This window comes from Puntigrus tetrazona, chromosome 4 (genome assembly GCF_018831695.1).
Source record: "Puntigrus tetrazona isolate hp1 chromosome 4, ASM1883169v1, whole genome shotgun sequence".
NCBI lineage: Eukaryota > Metazoa > Chordata > Actinopteri > Cypriniformes > Cyprinidae > Puntigrus > Puntigrus tetrazona.
Genome location: NC_056702.1, coordinates 16,868,005 through 16,886,152, shown reverse-complemented (window position 1 = coordinate 16,886,152; position 18,148 = coordinate 16,868,005). Strand labels below are relative to the sequence as shown.

Genomic DNA, 18,148 nt, shown 5'->3' with positions numbered 1-18,148 from the left:
TATAAGAGACAATTTGGGTTTACCTAAAGCACATGTGACAACACATATCACCTGTCCAGTTCATTAAATAATGAATCAGGGGACACGTGGTGTAGGATAGAAACATGAAACTTTCGTGAGAAAAACAAAAAAACATATCCTTTACACCTCAAAGGACAAACATGTCACATTTCTCTATAGACGTGGAAATCCTCAGTGAATAATTTATTACCCTTGATTCATTTGTTGTTCTCACGAGCTTACCCAGTATTTGAAGCAGCCTTTATACGCTGATAATGCACCATCAACTAATGCTGCACACTGCGAATAGGGTTTAGACGCTTTTATAAGCATGAAATATTAGGTCTGTTCTACGATGCCAACTCACTTCTGTTTCGTTAAGCAGCTTATACACCGATACTAAAGAACCCATTTTTTTCCTTTTCTATTGATTTGTTTTGTGCTTGAATTACATGTCTGGGAATTCGGCTGTAGTGATTATTAAGTTTTCTATTCAATCATTCTCTTGTTTGAAAAGTGACATTACCCAATACGGGTTTTTACGTGCTTGCCTCAAACCAGTTGAAACTGGAAACTTGGTGACTTGCACATTATTTGTTGGCATATATCTGGCAGACAATAGCAGTGATAAAGATATTTTAGAGATGGCGAAGAATGATCTTGTCAAGCAATTATTTTTTTTTGTATTACTTAAATACACAGGGACTATTGCAGGTTTAATACAGGTTAGGATCAATCGACAGGATTTGAGGCATAAAACATGTTTTCTTAAAACACTTACAATAACATTTACTCATAATTTTATGAAAGCAAGTTAATTCCTTTTTAGAATTTGTGTATCATCTGAATTGAAAAGCATTTCTCTTCCATTTTACAATAGATTTAATGTTGTGCTGTTGCTTTGTCACAACAACAAAGTTGTAAAATTGGACTTGAAATAACTTCACATAGCAAACAGGAACAACATAGGAAATGTCGTTCCAAACCCATAAAAGCTTTGTTTGTTCTTCAGATGAAAACCGGGAGGCTTGTCACTGTCCCGGTATTAAAAAAAAAAAGATCATCAGAATAATCCATCTGCCATCAGTGGTTCAATCTGAATGTGACAAGAATACTTTTTGCATGCAAAGAAAAAAAACGATATTATTCGATAATTTGTCTCCTCTATGTCTCTACTCAATCACTGTAGTGCCATTTTGGAAAATATCCACAGAACACACTGTACACTGTCTTTGTTCAAATTAAAGCGTAATTATGAATAAAAAACTTATCATGGCAGACAGAAGAGTGTAAGTAGTTTGAGTTCAGTGGATGTTCTCCAAAATGGTACTACAGTGATTGTGGAGACACAGAAGAGACAAATTATTGAATTTTGTTGTTGTTTTTTTCTTTGTGTCACTTCGTAACATTAAAGTTGAACCACTGATGGCAGATGAACTATTCTGATAATGTCTTTCATACTTTTCTGGACCTTGGCAGTCAATGGCACAGTCATAAACCTGCTGGTTTTCATCTAAAATATCTTAAACTGTTCCGAAGACAAACAAAGCTGGAGGTAAGTGACTATTGACAAAATATTTGGGGGGAGTATCCCTTTAAGACTAAAATCATGTTGACAGGCATATTGTTTTCTTCTTTTGGCTATAATTGTGATATAATGAGGATGCTGACATTTACCGATTGTAAGTTCTTATATACGTTTCTCACTGTGAATAATTTGATATTGTTTCCAGAAAGGTGATCTGTTTCATGAAGTTGATATGATGAAATACTCTTCATTCTGAATTCTCACTGATGGTGTATGAAATGTCTTGTAGTCAGGTGCTCTGGTGATTTTCCCAGTGGTGTTAAACTGCCAAAAACCAGCCATGTCTGGTTGGGAGGTGTCTTCGTGACTCAATTCGTTCATTGAGTCAGCACTGCTGAGAAGTTCATTGGGTTCCTCCAGTGAAAATGTGCCAAAGGTCTTGCATTTATTTTAGTGGTTCAAAATCAAAAGTAATGGTCTTGGCAAGCAGAGTTAGCTCTTACTGGAACTAAAGTGTTTAAACAGTCTCTGCTAATTCTTTTCAGCTTGTCCGTATCCTACTGTGTTCCTGTAGAGTTTGGCTGTTCACTTTTCCACCAGAAATAACGTTCACATGATTAACTATATTAGAGACAAACATTTCGGTCTCACTGGTTTGTTGGGAACATGTGAGTTTGGAGTTGAAATTAGCAGATGTCCCGCTCTGTGGTTTTCCATGGAAAAACACTCCAGACGATGCATGATATCAGCTGTTGACTCCTCAGCCCAAGCTGGAAAGGAAATTCTTTTGGATTTGCTGGATCTTAGAGATGCACATACTGTGATGATATTTTAGGACCGGAGCAGGCCGTTTCATGGCATTTTATCTTCTATTACCATTTCCTCCGTTTCCGCCCTGACCGTATTTGACTCAGACTCTGATAGTCTGTAATTTGGGTCTTGGGCTTCACGCTACAAGAGATGGCATTACTGGGAACACAGTGTTTACTGTGTTATTTTGCTCTTGCTGAAGCATTCCCAGCAGCAATCTGGTAATTCCTCTAATCTTTCCTGAATGACAGAGAGAAAGCAACTGCTTATTTTTAGAGCCTTAAAGCCCTTCACAAACCACATTGACAGGTGAAAGAGTTTAACACCTGCTAAAGCAACTCCTCCGCTTGAAGGTTTGATCAAAGCTGTCAGGTGCGGGAAGACGGAAACTCTTTTAAAACAGCAAAAGACAACCATCAACATCAGCAAACTGATTTGAATTAAGAACATGTATCATTCTTTGTACAGTAAGACTTTTGTATGACACCGCAGAATTGTGCAAGTCTATTTTTCTTCAACTCCTATGTGGAAGTCAGAGCTGGCTGACAGCGAAGAACTGCTTTTAATCTTTTGCCTGATAGTTTCACCAGTCCAGGTTTCATCTGTTAGTTTCTTCTGGCCAATTTTTTTTTTTATAGGACTTCTGAAAAATCAGTTTCTAGTCATTCGCTTTTCACTTAATATCTTCAGTTTCGTTAGTTTTAACTTTGTCTATGTGTGTTAGTGACTATCACTGCCTGCACAATCTTAAATACGGCCTTGGCTGAATCTGACAGGTAACCCTTATACTGTATCCATTGGCACACTACTTATGAACAGCAGATTTACAACTAATTCATTTTTATGGAATACTGGAGCAATTTTATCTTTAAGAAAATTTGTGAATTAAATATGTGCTTTTATATATGCATACCAATCACTATTTAGAAATAACTATTAAAGAAACCTAAATATATCATTTAGGTCGGTAGTGCTTAAGGGAAATATCTATAAAGTGCAAATGAGGACAACCAGAAAGAAGAAAACAGAAAACCAATACATTTGAGGAAACTGCTGAAATTCTGCTGAACATTTCCTCATCAACACCAGCTACTTCCTTAATCATAACACTGGCCAAAGTTAAAACCCATTGACACTAAGAGCGATTACTATTTGTTTGACCACATCTTGGTAAACAGCCAGTGCTCTCTTAAAACTGCCTCGCAGACAGTAATCTGTCTGACTCTACAGCATAGGAACATTAAAAATCACACTTCTCTGGTTCAATTTAGGTCAAGGCGGTTTGCGCTCGGGAAGTGCAATTTTAGTTTAAACAATGCCTATGAACAATGTCAAAAATCTGAATGAATAAGTGATAAATAATAGCATTGACAACAACACAAATTAACATTCTGTTTTTTGGTAAGTGTGCATGGGGCAATATTTTGACCAACGCTGCCAGGCAACTTTGTCCAGTGTTGCCATCAACAGCAATCCGGTAAAATACAGGCTCAACAACTTATCTAAAAAAAATCCAGATAGAAATTTGTTAGCCCTGCTTGAAGGTAGAGTGCTCAAGCAACATTGCCCAAAAAAAGTTGTCCTGGCAAAATTCCTTAAAATGTTGCCCATGTATCATCAGCCTAAATGCTCCTGTTTCGTCATTTATCAGCTAACTGTTTTTTTCTGAAAGGGATTTTCAGCAGTGTTAAGGCATTATGTAATAGAAAATTAAATGTTATTATGTGTGAAGAAACACAACCATCCTCAATTTGTGACCCAATTAAAAATAGGCTAGAAACGGTTTGTCGAGGCAGTTTTTGGTGTTCACTGGAAAGAGTCTGCTCTCACCATTTAAATAGTTAAATTTAATGTTTTAAGCAGACTGTACAGTCAGTGGACAGATTACCGGGGTATTGCTGGGGGGTTTCAGGAGAGTGCTGGTTGTTTAACAGGTATGTGGTTAAACAAACAGGGCTGTTGGATGGTTAATATTGGGTTTGTTGCTAGGTTATTTCAACTGGCTGTTAAGGTCCTCTGGCTAGGTGCTGGGGTGTTTTGCCTTCTTGCAGTTGGATGGTTTTTAGTAAGGTCTTCTTGCTGGTTACTAAGGTTATTCTTCTGTTTAGCCCGAATATTTTCCAAAATAATTATCTTCCATTGCTAATCAGTATTATAATCTCATATAAGCTCTATATACAACTTTATAAATTCTTAGACACTATAATGTAACACTAATTAGGCTACTGATTATAAACGGGCCTACACAGAGTACTGGATGAGGAAGAAAAAAACTGTGGAACAAGTAAATTAAATGTACTACATCTGTGATCGATAGTGCTGGTTGCATCACGCGTCCCATCGGTTCTGTGAATCTTTTTTTAAGTGCGACACCGCTGTCTGAATTCATATGACTGCGCGCGCTCCCGCCTGCGCCTCGTGAACGCGCGGGCCACGGAGCGAGCAGAGCGGCGCAGACGCGGTTAACTCTTTGTACCGACCACAAGCTGCACCGACCGGTGCTGGACAAATGCTTTGACCTTCAGCGAGCCGGAGGGTTGATCTCCACCATTCAAACGTTTTCGACACACCGCACCGGACTAGCATCGGACCGTTTTGCCGCGACTGCTCGTTTTCTTTCGGAAACGCATTTTTAATTGTTAGCGAGAGGTGGCCACGTCCTTGATTTCTCTGGCCTCTCGGTTTGGAAAAACCTAACACATTCTGAGTGGTTTCACCCAGGAATGGATACTGGAGTTGTCACTGAAAAGAAAAGGTAGGGACCCCGGTGTGTATGTCAGAGAAGGTGGTCTGCCGAGCGCTATTTGTTGTGTTTTGTGGAGTAAACAGGCCGAAAGATATTCCTCCCCCGTCACACTGAACGTGTCGCCATTTTGTGCTGGATGGCTAACCGAACAACTAAGAGCAAGTTTAAAGGGCTCGAGCCGGCTATTTCTTTCCAAACAACCATTACGCGTTATCCTAAATCGTTTAAAGAGGCGCATTTGTTGCGTTGTATGGCTTTTTTGGAGGTAACACAGTATAGTGTATGTCTGTGGAAGGAAGCTAACAAAACTAGCTGCACGCTCACTTAAACTTCCCCTGATTTATTGCTTACAAACCGCTATAAACTGTTTATATTAGTATAGACGTAATTCAGCTCTCATGGGAGTGTGTAAGCACGTTGTTTATATAGGCACAGGCATATATTAAGCATGAATGTCGAATGCTTATATTAAACGCATAATACACGTTTTTTCCTATAGCGTATCGACCCGACAGCTGCACGTCTATTACAGTAGAAGAGAAAGTACATAGCATAGTCTTTGCTCGGTGGAAACTATGCAAGTTCGTATTCTGGTATTTTTGACCGTGTTCAGTTTTGAACACTTCATGCGGTTTATTTTCTGTGAGAAAAAGAGCCGTGCGCCAGTCATTTCGATGGGTCCCTTCTTTACGCCTCAGACCACTTGACCCCACGGCTCACATCAGCTTGTTGCCCTTGTTCATCCAGCCAGACTGGCATATTTGTGGATAAAGGACTGGAAGCAGGAATTCATCCTTGGATTTTGCTGACAGCGTCTTATTCTTTGTCAGGCCTGTCATCAGTGTGGGCTCAGATGAGATGAGATGGAAATAAGTGTTGGTATTGCTGAGACTGGAAAATGTTGCTTGGTTTCTCTGTACTAGTGAATTTGCAAGAAATCAAATTAGAATTAGAAAGATGCCTCTGGCTTTGTACACGAGCTAAGATCTAACGTCACCGTTTATATGGGTGTTATATGGGTGTTACAGGTCAATTTGGCACATTGTTTTTTTTGAGTTGTTGGAATGAATTGCTGGTTAACCTGTCATGGTTTTCTTGAATTTGTTCTCGTTTGGGGTTGTGAACATGCATGCAAAGTGTTGTGGAATGTGTATACAAAACATCTTTCATAATTAAGAGGTTTATGCATTTTACGGACACCTTTGTCCAAAGAAACTTGATAGCATTTTTGCTTGTTACTGTGAGCTTCAGAAAAGCATGCAAAAGATGTGGTTTCCATATTTCAAAAAGTTATTTTTTTTTTTCTTTTAACGTGTGTGTTCTGATTGTGTGTTCTTGGGTGACTTCAATTTGACCCCGACCATAAAAATGCCTAGATTTCTTTTTTTTTTTTTTTTTTTTTTTGTAGTTTTTCAAATACTGTGTAAGCCCTTTGTCTGTCTCATTTAAAGCGCATAATGCCTTGTTTTCAGTGGCAATATTTTCCTTTGACATTATTTTGTTTGGCTTCCAAGTTCAAGCTGAAACACGCATTTTGCATCTCTCACATCATTCTAAGCATTGACGTCAAAGCAGCTTCCTGCCCGGTCTTGTGGCAAGACCTGTATCAGTTTTAATGTTGAAATGTGTTCCTCTTATGATTGTTTCTTTAGAAGTGTTCTCACAGGTCAAGGAGATTCATTGATTTTGTAATTGTGTTTCAAGGGCTTTCATCTATATGATCTTGATCAATTCAGTTAGACTGGGTATCGGATTGTAAAACAGGCCACCTTTTAGGCCTGTGTCGATTTTGGTTTACTCATCAGTGTTAGGTGGTGTGACAAATCTTACTTCATGGTGTGAGTATTTCTGAATAACCAATATAGCAGTATATCATAATGTTTCCAGACTGTGATTGTCCAGTTTATTTTATGTGCAAATAATGTGCAAACGCATTAACTTTTGACACAAATGTCAACTATTAGAGATTTTCCTACATTTTGTCTTTGTGCATTATATAAAATATATTGAGCAGACAGTGCTTATATAACTACATATCTTCCATATTGACTTGTCGCTGGTTTGCTTGGTTTTGGCTTCACCTCGCCGCACTCAGGCCTATTTATTTTTGTATTGATGTGTTCCTGTATTTGAGTGTAACTGATTGGAACAAAACCAAAGTGTTTTTAAAAGTTGGTCAATTTTGTCCTAAAAAGCAACATTTGCGGTGAGATGTTCAGAAAATGAGAGAAAAGATTCAAAGAAAAGTTCACCACCACTATAAATATCAATAACCTATATAAGAATAAATGTAGATAAGTTAGATGACCTCTCAAATTCACTATAGGCGTTGTTTTCTGAAACGATTTCCACTTAGACATCGCTGACAAATTTCAGTAATTACAAAGAAACTGCAAGTAACATTTTTAATTGAACATGATTTATTTGAAGTAGAAAGACGATCATTTGTTTTGCAGCTTTGAAAACTCATTTTTTACAGTGTTGTTCACAATCCCCACTTCCCAACCTCGATATCTGTTATACTGCAGATTGGTTAAAAATGGACAGGCATAGAAGTTGAATAATTAAAACCAAATGATTTTTTTCACGTGATTAAGTAATGTCAGTTAATGAGAAGCTGGTGATTGCTTTGGCAAATGGACTGAGAGAATTTGCAGAACCCGTGCGGTCTCGGATCGTGATGTCTTGTGTAGGTTATCAGCTTAATTTATTAGCCATTTTGTTATCGTGATGAGTGACATCCGCTTTAAAGAAAGCTCTTGTTTTTTTGTGTTTTGAAACCATACGATGCAACCTCATACTTATGCATTTGCAAGCTCGCCTTGCTAAAGGGGCCTTCCAGCTATCCTGAATAGAGTCAATAATGTAGACATATATTATTGAGCAGTCCATATATGGAGCTTACGTAAGATGACAATGTACAAGCACGCTCAGACATAAACAGACTGAAACATCCCCTGCGCACAAGGGTTTTCCTCTCTTTATGGCCAAATGATTTCCACTTAGCTTCAGAGAGTACTTTGATAGGGAGGATGGGAGCAGTTAGGATGCCGTCTGTTTGAAGATGCTGTTTTTTCCTGCTAGGGCACTAGGCCGTCTTAACTGTTTTCCCTTCTTTGTGTTGCGTTGCTTTGACGGTTGACACAATGCCTGCTCATTGTTTCTTGTCGCAGCTTTGACCTTGGAGCTCCTAGATGGGGAATATATGGATTCGTTGCCAGTTGCATGGAGATCTCATTGGTCATTTAAATTATAAAGGGCAAAATGTGTGTTGGCCTAAATCTGCATCTCTTAGGGCATTTGTGTTTGAATTCAGAAGCCATTTTTTGCAAATTCAGAACAATTCAATAAACAATTTAGTTTGATTTTGTGTACTTTGCTTTCCCTAAAACGTTTTAGTATACAAAAAAGAAAAACGCACTGCACTGCCGCTTATTGCAGGTGTTGTAACTTGCTAGTGCAGGTTTATTTTAAAATACATAATCAGCATTGTAATCCTTCTAGCATGATATAAAAGTAACAACCCGAAGTTTGCATGCAGAAAAAGCATTTTCATTGGGAGCTGTTAACTGTATGAATGGTTTGAGACAAGTGGTACAATTTGTTGCTGTTTATGATTGAAAGAAGATATATGCCTTTGTTGATGACAATATATGCATCGCAGACATTTGCAGTGAAGCTCTGATGGGTCTTGACCTCTCAGATGCTTCTGATCAAATTAACAGAAAAACCCAGTCACTCCAGACGGTCAGCTGTTTTTCAGGCATTGACGTGTTTGTGCTGTTATTGCAAACGTTGGCTGAATGCAGTTCCTTAATGATGTTTCCATATCTGATTTCAAGCGTGTTTGAGGCCTAACTTCTTTTGTCAGCTGACCTGATAAACTGATAAATGATGCAGGTTTTTGTAGAAATAGCTTCTAAAGGATTTAAATTTTCTAGAAATATAATAGGACAAGTTTAACAGCATTTTAATCCATTTGTCTGAAGTTTCGGCGTTTGTTAATAATGAAGAGTTTTCTATGTCTGTAAACCATGAACGAACACCTGAAGTGGTGGCTTTTGTAACAGAGTGTGGATTACTTTGTTGCTCTTTGTTGCCAGTAGCTTTGCTTGTTTTCATAGCCTTCCATTATTGCAGTGAACTGAAACATTTGTTAAATGTGTGGGAGTTGGTCTTGGCAGTGACAGAATAGGCAGAGGTCCCGAGGGTAATAGATAGGCTGCTTTAGAAATCACGATGAGAGAGACTCATTTTAGCAAAAAGCTTTTCTCATGATGACCTACTATTTGTCAGGAAAGGGGTTCTTTTCTGGCCAACAGCTTTTTATTGTCCGTATCCTGACCTTGTTTGCTTGTGACACCAGTTACTTTATGGCTTGTTTGTGTATAAACGTATATTCCTTGTAGTGTGCCGAAAAGGTTTATGTTAGAAAATCTGAAAACATTTATCGCCGTTGGCTTGGTTCCAAGGGTTGTAACTGTGTCTGTCACAGCATGTCCACACCCCTTTCACCAGCCAGTCAGACCGAAACGATCTTTCCGGCCTGTGACGTTGCAAGTTATGACTCCAAATGAGAGATTCAAAATAAGTTGACCTTGCTGCTGCCCTCAAGCGTTAGCACAGGAGGGCTTTCTTGTCGAACGCCTAGTCAAGCTAACAACACACCGTCCTTATTTTTTCAGGGTGAGCTCGGAGCGCAGGAAGGAGAAGTCCAGGGATGCAGCGCGATCTCGCAGGGGCAAGGAGTCCGAGGTGTTCTACGAGTTAGCACACCAGCTCCCCCTGCCACACAATGTCACCTCCCACCTGGACAAGGCGTCCATCATGAGGCTGACCATCAGCTACCTGCGCATGAGGAAGCTGCTCGGCTCTGGTCAGTACGCAGACTTGAGTATTTGCATCTACATACACAAAATAGTTACACCGCATTCAAATGGGAATCAAAACTTTGCCACCAGTAGATATTGTAAACACTCTAAACACTATTGGATATTGTAAACACTGATCTGATGAACGGAGGCAAGAAATGTACAATCTGGGGCAGAATTCTCAAAGAGTGCATATTAGTACTTCAGTGTACTTTTTTTAGGCCTAATAGATCGATAAAGGTTGTTGTTTGGCTTTGCAGATGAATCAGAGAAGGAGAATGAGCTGGAGAGTCAGTTAAACAGCTTTTATCTGAAGGCCCTGGAGGGTTTTCTCATGGTCCTGTCTGAAGATGGAGACATGGTTTATCTCTCTGAGAATGTCAGCAAGAGCATGGGCCTCACACAGGTAGCTGAATGCTTGTTCTTTTCGGTTTAGATTTCAAGCTTAAGTGGTGGTTGACTAACTCTACCATCTGTTCTTTTAGTTTGATCTGACTGGTCACAGCATCTTTGAATTTTCACATCCATGTGACCACGAGGAGCTGAGAGAAATGCTTGTCCACAGGACAGGTAATTCACACTGTGACATTTCTCTGCAAAAATAAATACATCAGCCATCAATAATGAATGCATTGACAGAATTTGTTTTCCATCTTTAGGATCCAAAAAGACCAAGGAACAAAACACAGAGCGCAGCTTCTTCCTGCGCATGAAGTGCACGCTTACTAGCAGAGGGCGCACTGTCAATATCAAGTCTTCTACATGGAAGGTGAGATGCTGTTTGAATGCTAACAATGTTTTCTCAGACTATCACTAATCTTTTGGTATCCACAGCCTGTATATACTTTCCCCCTAGCACTACCTTTTACTGGAGTATTGTACTCTTGGTTTTAGAAGGGTACATTTGTATTACCCTGTTTTGAAATGGTTCATTCATTTTATTGACATGTATACAGGAAATTAAACGAGGAATAAGAAAATAAACAGGCTTGAGTTTTATTGTGCTCAGAGCATCCTTAGGTTTTTCTTGACGTACCTGCTATACATAGACTTTAAACAGATGTTTCCCTCTTCTCTCTCCTGCTTAAGGTTCTTCACTGCACCGGTCATGTGCGTGTGCAGGAGCGCGCCGAGGGCTCGGGAGACTCTGGCTTTAAAGAGCCTCCTCTGACCTACCTTGTGGTCATCTGTGAGCCCATTCCTCATCCCTCGAACATCGAGGTGCCTCTGGACAGCAAGACCTTCCTTAGCCGTCACACTCTGGATATGAAGTTTTCATACTGCGATGAAAGGTTAGCAGGAAGATGTAATATATCCACCTCATTAAGTATAAGAAAGCTGAAAGATTGAGAATAAAATAAATGATAAAAAAAGATTAAGCTGTTTATGATTGCATGATAGGTTAAGATAACACAAAAGAGAATATGAAGCAGCTTAACAGACTTTTAAAACATGAAAATAACTGATAGCTCATGAAACCGGGAAGCAATGCACATTAAAATTACAAATGAGCATTCCTGCTTTAATGTTAAAAATGGCATGCATGCACCAAACAGGAAAAAAACAATTTCCCCCTCATTATGTAGACAGATTGGCACACCGCTTCTTGTCTTTCTTCCTTTTGTTTAATTGAAGTGTAAATGGTTTGACTACTTTATTTCCCTATTTTTTTGTTTTGTTTCATGTATTTGGGTTTGCCTTGATGGTATCTGTGGTTAACAATGAATACTGTGCATGCCGACCAGGTGTCGATGTCTTTGAATAAAAGCAATGCTGCAGAACGAGTCTAGTAGGCTGAAGCACAAAAGCCTGATTTCTCTTCTATTACAAATGTCACTGACACCACCTAGTGGCAAAGGCCGGTAGATTTTTAAGCTTTTACTAGAGATTTTCTGCACTGTTTTACATGTATGCTGTATGTACATACTAAAATACCTAGTTATAAATAAATAAATAAATAAATAAGCTATATAGTAACATAATTGTATAAAAAACAAACAACAGCAGACAACAGAATTAATAAAACCTTAAACTAAAATGAAAAAAAAAAAACAATAACTCTCAAACAGTGGCTGGTAAAACACAATTAAAAGCTATGTAGTAATAATTATTATAAAGAACAAAAACTAAAAAAATGGCAAAAGCTGACAACACAATTACAAAAAAAAAAAAAACCCAAGCAAACAAAAAGTGTCCACTGGCCAGGATTGTTCACATTAAGACCAAATACAGATCTAAGTTAAATATAATATGTGGTGTTTTGAGAACTAAAAATGGGTTAAAGAACAGAGAGGATTATTTTTATGTCCAGATCTTGTTGAAGTATTAGCTACTTAATTGCAAACTCAAAGCTCTCACTCTTTTTCCACAGGATCACAGAGCTGATGGGATATGAGCCAGATGATCTGCTGAACAAGTCTGTGTACGAATACTATCATGCCCTGGATTCAGATCACCTTACCAAGACACATCACAACTGTGAGTACCTGGACAGAATGCACACCTGGTCATGACAAAGGTTGCACTGTAACATGCAGAACTGTTACAAAAGATGGCGTGTTAAACACTTCTGATTGGAGTGTATATTTTTGCCCAGTGTTCGCAAAGGGCCAGGCCACCACAGGCCAGTACCGCATGCTGGCTAAGAAAGGTGGTTTCGTGTGGGTGGAGACTCAAGCCACCGTTATCTACAACCCCAAGAATTCTCAGCCACAGTGCATTGTGTGCGTCAATTACGTTCTCAGGTATGGGTTCAGTTTACAGACCTTCATTAGACCAATTTTTACAATATTCTGCATTTAGAAATCCACTGATTTAGTGTGTATACAAATGTGTCTGTGATCATTATTCAACTTTCCATTCTGTCCCATTCAGTGGCATTGTGGAAGGGGACGTTGTCCTGTCCTTGCAGCAGACCGTGTCCGAGCCCAAGGCTGAGGAGAAAGAGAACGAGGAGATGGAAGATGAGGCCTCTGAGGTGGACATACTCAAACTCTTCAAGTCAGAAAGCCTCAAGTGTCCCATGAAGAGCCCTGACCTGTATGAGAAGCTGAAGGAGGAGCCTGAGGCTCTCACTGTGTTGGCACCTGCTGCAGGAGACACCATCATCTCTCTAGACTTCAACAACTCAGGTGCTTCCCGAAGGACGGTTACATGTTTGAATAATCACTTTGATCGTGACTTGCAGCAAATGAAATGAGAGCTGACAGTCAGAGGTGATATGAGCAAAGAGCATATATTTATTCTCATTCTCATTATCTTGTTTAATCATAGATAATTTTCCTGCAACTTACATGAGCGTTTCCCCTTCACTGTGTTCATTTTTAGTGGCAAAAATGTGTAATTGTGTAAATAAAATGACATTTTTAACAGCAGCAAAGTTCAATAACTGTGGCTGGTTGAGCAGCCCACCAGTAATGTAAGGCAACCAGAAGTTGAAGAACGTCTGCTAGCGACTGACAGCTCATACACTTCCATTCAAAAGTTTGGGGTTGGTAAGATTTTTATAATGTCTATCCAAAAAGAAAGTATCTTATGCTTGCCAAGGCTGCGTGTATTGATTCAAAAATGCAGTGAAATAACGTTTCAATTTAGAATAAATGTTCTGCTTTAATATATTTAAACATTTAATTTATTTTTGTGATAAGCTAAATTTTCAGCAGCTTCTACTGCAGTCTTCTGTTGAGAGATTATTTTAATTTAAGTTCAGATAAACAGCATTTATTTGAAATCTTTCATTGTCACTTTTGATCTATATAATGCGTCCTTGCTAAATCCATCAAAAAAGACATCCTTACTGGCCCCAACTTTTGAGTGTACCTTAATATAATGCTGCAATCTTTAGGCGACTTTGTAATCTTATATAGACAGAAAACACATTTAGGGTATTCACTAATCCTGAGACTCAGAAATATGGATTCATAATCTTAGTTTTATAAATAAAAAGTCCCTTGACGTGGTACCAATGATAATTAAACAATGTAATTTCCAACAGATTCTGATATACAGCTGATGAAGGAGGTGCCCCTCTACAATGATGTCATGCTGCCCTCCAGCAGCGAGAAGCTGCCCATCAGTCTGTCTCCTCTGACCCCCAGCGACTCCACTCCGGTTCTGACCAAAATAGAGACCGATTTCCCTTTCAGCTCTCCTGATCGTGGTCCAGACTCCACAAACGCACCTTCCACATCTGGACTGGGCTCCTCGGAGGTAAAGACTTGCTTAAATAGATAAACGCATGCTTTTATTTAGCTGCTATTCTTAGCCATGTAAAACGGATTGCTCCTTTTTAATGATTAATGAGCTCATGTGTGTCTCAAAGACTTAGTTCAAGTGTGGTGTTGTTTTTTTTCTCTCTCAGCCCAACAGCCCCATGGATTACTGTTTCCAGGTAGACTCAGACATCGGTTCTGAACCACTGGACCTGGTTGAGAAACTCTTTGCTATTGATACTGAGGCAAAGACCCCTTTTAGCTCCCAGGTAACCCTGCATCTGAAATATCTCACTCTCTGGTCGTTTTGCATTGCATAAACTTAACAAGACAAATATCTTCGACTGGTAGACCATGGAGGACCTCGACCTAGAGATGCTGGCTCCATACATCCCCATGGATGACGACTTCCAGCTGCGCATCCCCTCTCCACTGGATCCGCTGCCGTCTGGCCCTCACTCCGTGTCAGCCATGAGCTCCCTGTTCCAGCCCTTACCCTCCCCCGCGTCTCCAGCCTCTTCCTCCAGCAGCACAGCGAAACAGGAGGCGTCATCTCGGGCGCCTTCGCCCCTGCACCTTCTGCAGGAGGTTTGCAATGCACCCGTCTCACCCTTCAGTGGCAGTCGGGACGTTTCACCTGCTCGGTCCCCCACCCCACAGAGCAGCAATCAGCTCAACAACAGGTAAAGCTCTCATTGACTTCCTGCTGGCAATCTTAGTCAGATCAATTCTTTAGCGGAGGGATCAGATAGCTGAGCTGTATTAAACTGCAAGCAGATTAGAATCGAGCCAGAAACGGTTCTATCATGACCGTAGAGCTGGGATTTGGACTTCCTTTAGAAGTCACTACTAGTAGATTATCTGATTTTGTTTGTTGCTCTAATTTCCCAGAGAGCTGTCTCCAAAGATGTTAGCTATCCAGAACGCCCAACGTAAAAGGAAGCTGGAGGAAGTGACATCACTTTCTGAGGCTATTGGATTGGTCAGTATGAAAATAGATTTTATGCGAAGATTAAGTAAAAGTGCATAAATGATGACATTTGGTTAAAAAAAAAAAAATAATAATAATTATCATATCTATATTCATCATATATGGTATATATTGGTGTTGTCAAACCATTAATCACGTCCAAAATAGACATTTTGTTTACATCATGTTTGTATATACAGTATATATTTTGTGAATATGACTGCGTGTGTATTTATACACTCATAATACACACATTATGTAAACAAACCTTTTATTTTGGAAAAAAATTATCACAATGAATCATTTGACAGCATTACATAAACTATCAAAATGATTATAGTGTGAAAAATGATATTGTCCAGAGTAATGTTTTTTTTTTTTTTTTTTTTTTTGAGTTGTAAATAAAGCACTGCCTGTAAATAAGAAAGATCATGTGAAGTAATTTGTGATGATTTCTTTTCCATCTAACTCTAAAACTAATGGCCACTCTCCAATTTCCCGCAGAGTGCTTTGCTTCAGAGTGTGGACAGTGCTATAGAGCCTGGCAAGAGGGCTAAGGTTTTAGAGGTTAAAGGATCGAGTGTTCTTGGAGGAAACAAAACCATTCTCATACTGCCCTCTGGTGAGTGACAAGACCACGATTCATGGTGTTTTGTTTTTCTTAAATAGATTTTTAAATGCAAACCATTAGAAATACTGGAAGCCCAAAGATAACGCAATCATTTAAATAAATGTGAAACGATACATATTTTAGTACATTTTACCTGCTGGCAACACCACACCATTTTTGGAGTATGCAGTTGTCTGTAACTCAGTTTCTGTCTTGTTTCCCTCTGGTTCTGCAGACGTGGCCAGTCGTCTGCTGTGCAGCTCTTTAGAGAGCAGCAGCGGGCTGCCTCAGCTAACACGCTACGACTGCGAAGTCAACGCTCCTGTGCAGGACCGCCATCATCTGCTGCAGGGAGAGGACCTCCTGCGTGCTCTGGACCAAGTCAACTGAGCTTTGCTGTGTTTAGCAATTCCGGACACTGCATCTCTCCCCCTCTCTCTTTTTCTCTCTCTCTCTCTCTCTCTCTCTCTCTTTCTCTCTTTCTCTCGCTCCTTGGCCCGACCCCATCACTGAAATCTGCCTCCACTTGTCTCCTTTTATTCCAAGCCCTAATATTCTCTACAAACCCAAGTGTTTTAAAAATGTACTAGATGACCTGCACCTTCCATTGATCTCACCAGTGAGCCCAGAGGGAGTCCATCCATCCATCCATCCCAGTGTGTAGAGCCTGGAGGAGGAGGAGGAGCGTAATGTAACTTAACAGTGGCATCAACCAGACAAGAGTTATGAGCCTTAATGTGAAATGCACACTGACGCACAGATGCTGATGCGTACAATCTCCCACGCTCCCTCTGGATTCCCTAATTTTACCTAAAAACCCATCCGTTGTGTTTTACGCCCCTCCCCAAAGCGTGTGTATTGTAGCTACAGTCGCACAATAATCTATTTTCTTAAGACAGAATACCAGCAGTCCATGCAATATACGAAACCATTTTTACGAATATGTACTTTTAATGAAAGATTGAACAGTTTATTTTTTTTTCTCTTTCGTTGTGTAGAGTCCTTCGCGTGCGCTCACGGGCTCAATGGTTTAACGCTGTTGGATGTTTGCGAGTGTCGCTTTCTTATTTGCTCCCATCACTTTGTTTTCTCTTGAACAGCACAGAAGAATTGTAAAAGAGCCATTGAAAGTAATGATGGATATTGTGCAAAAAAAAGGGAATTAAAAATCATGCTGTGGTGTTCTCATGATGGTTTTTGTCTCAAAGAGGTTAAAACAGATTTATAGTTTAATTATGCAATAGATTTTTATATTTTTAGTGGTCATTTTTTTTTTTTTGTTTAGTTCTCTTTGTGGTAGATGCTTAAGGTAATTCATGCTTGTGAGATGTCATAGCTGGTAACCGTTTTTTTGTTTTTGCTTCATGAGAGGTTTTAGATCATGCAAAGCTGATGTATCATTTATATCCCAGTTTTACAAGTATTTATAATGGCATTAGAACATGAATGCTTAGTTTTAAGACCATATTTGTTTTCATCATGCTTTCAGCCTGTTGACAAAGTCTTGCAAGTATTTTATGACCTGTTAGCTCGTTTTTCAGTAGGAAAGACATTTTCTTTTGTTATTGTGTCCTTCATTTATCTCTGCAGTCCTCTCCTTTTATTCTTAACACTAAATGTTTTGTTTATTGCATAATCAGTAAAAGACAATTGTGGACCAGAATTTTGTGATTGTATGTTTCAATTGATGTGACACTTTTTATTTTTTTCTATCTAGATCTATTAAGTTATTCAGGAGTACATTAAATTGCATTTCAAACGTAGTGATAGTACACTTCCATGATGCACTTTTTTCAATATCTGGATTAAAGTAAAGGTTCAACTGTCTGGACATTGTAAACAAAGGATGAAATTCTTGGTGAAAAAAACTTATTGGGATAGTTGTGTAATTTCAATTAAAATTTCATTAAAGAAATAAGCAGTGAAGCAACTTTGTTTTAAAAACATAAACGTGTTTGAAGTTATTTATTCTTGTTTTTTAAAAGAATGAAAAAGTTCGTATCACTATAAAAATATCATTTAACAAAGGATCTAAGGCAAAAAAACAGGAAACCACAAGAAAAGCATTTTACATTCATGACTTAAATTCCATATGTAACTCTTTTGATATGCCTGATTTTTTTTTCTGCGTGATTAAAAAATGGCTATATTCTTTTTTTTTTTTTACTGTTTTCTATTCCTATCAGGGGGCAGTGCCTCCATACACAAATTTTTGCATTCGAAAGTCTTCTGAACACAATTTTATTTCATCAACTAATTCCATCATCAAGTGGACAAAAATAATATTGTGCAATGTTCACTGCCTACACAGCGTCGTACACCAGCAAACATTTTAATTATGCAGTATGCATCGCTGCTATTATATCTTTATGCGAATGACTTTTTATGTGTATTTTTATGTG

The 18,148-nt window shown here is 39.0% G+C and overlaps 1 protein-coding gene across 2 annotated transcripts; it reads left to right on the top strand.

Annotated features, from left to right (window-relative positions):
• The first annotated feature begins 4,757 nt into the window (after window positions 1-4,757).
• Window positions 4,758-17,692, top strand: hif1ab (hypoxia inducible factor 1 subunit alpha b). Of its 2 annotated transcripts, none has more exons than XM_043237577.1 (15): window positions 4,758-5,093; window positions 9,770-9,960; window positions 10,216-10,361; window positions 10,441-10,525; window positions 10,615-10,724; window positions 11,045-11,247; window positions 12,327-12,433; window positions 12,552-12,699; window positions 12,830-13,086; window positions 13,950-14,164; window positions 14,316-14,435; window positions 14,518-14,849; window positions 15,058-15,148; window positions 15,641-15,758; window positions 15,982-17,692. In XM_043237577.1, the coding sequence occupies exons 1-15, from the start codon at window positions 5,062-5,064 to the stop codon at window positions 16,134-16,136; spliced, it is 2,310 nt and encodes a 769-aa protein (XP_043093512.1). In that variant the 5' UTR covers window positions 4,758-5,061; the 3' UTR covers window positions 16,137-17,692. The 2 variants fall into 2 exon arrangements, with proteins under 2 accessions (XP_043093512.1, XP_043093513.1); XM_043237578.1 differs by lacking the exon at window positions 4,758-5,093 and adding an exon at window positions 6,898-6,922.
• Window positions 17,693-18,148: the final 456 nt, after the last annotated feature.

Bases quoted from the DNA above. Each gene is read 5' to 3' on its own strand.
- hif1ab (XM_043237577.1), top strand. From the start codon at position 5,062: ATGGATACTGGAGTTGTCACTGAAAAGAAAAG. The intron at 10,362-10,440 runs GTAGCTGAATGC...CTGTTCTTTTAG, and splicing joins AGAGCATGGGCCTCACACAG to TTTGATCTGACTGGTCACAG. The intron at 10,526-10,614 runs GTAATTCACACT...TTCCATCTTTAG, and splicing joins AATGCTTGTCCACAGGACAG to GATCCAAAAAGACCAAGGAA.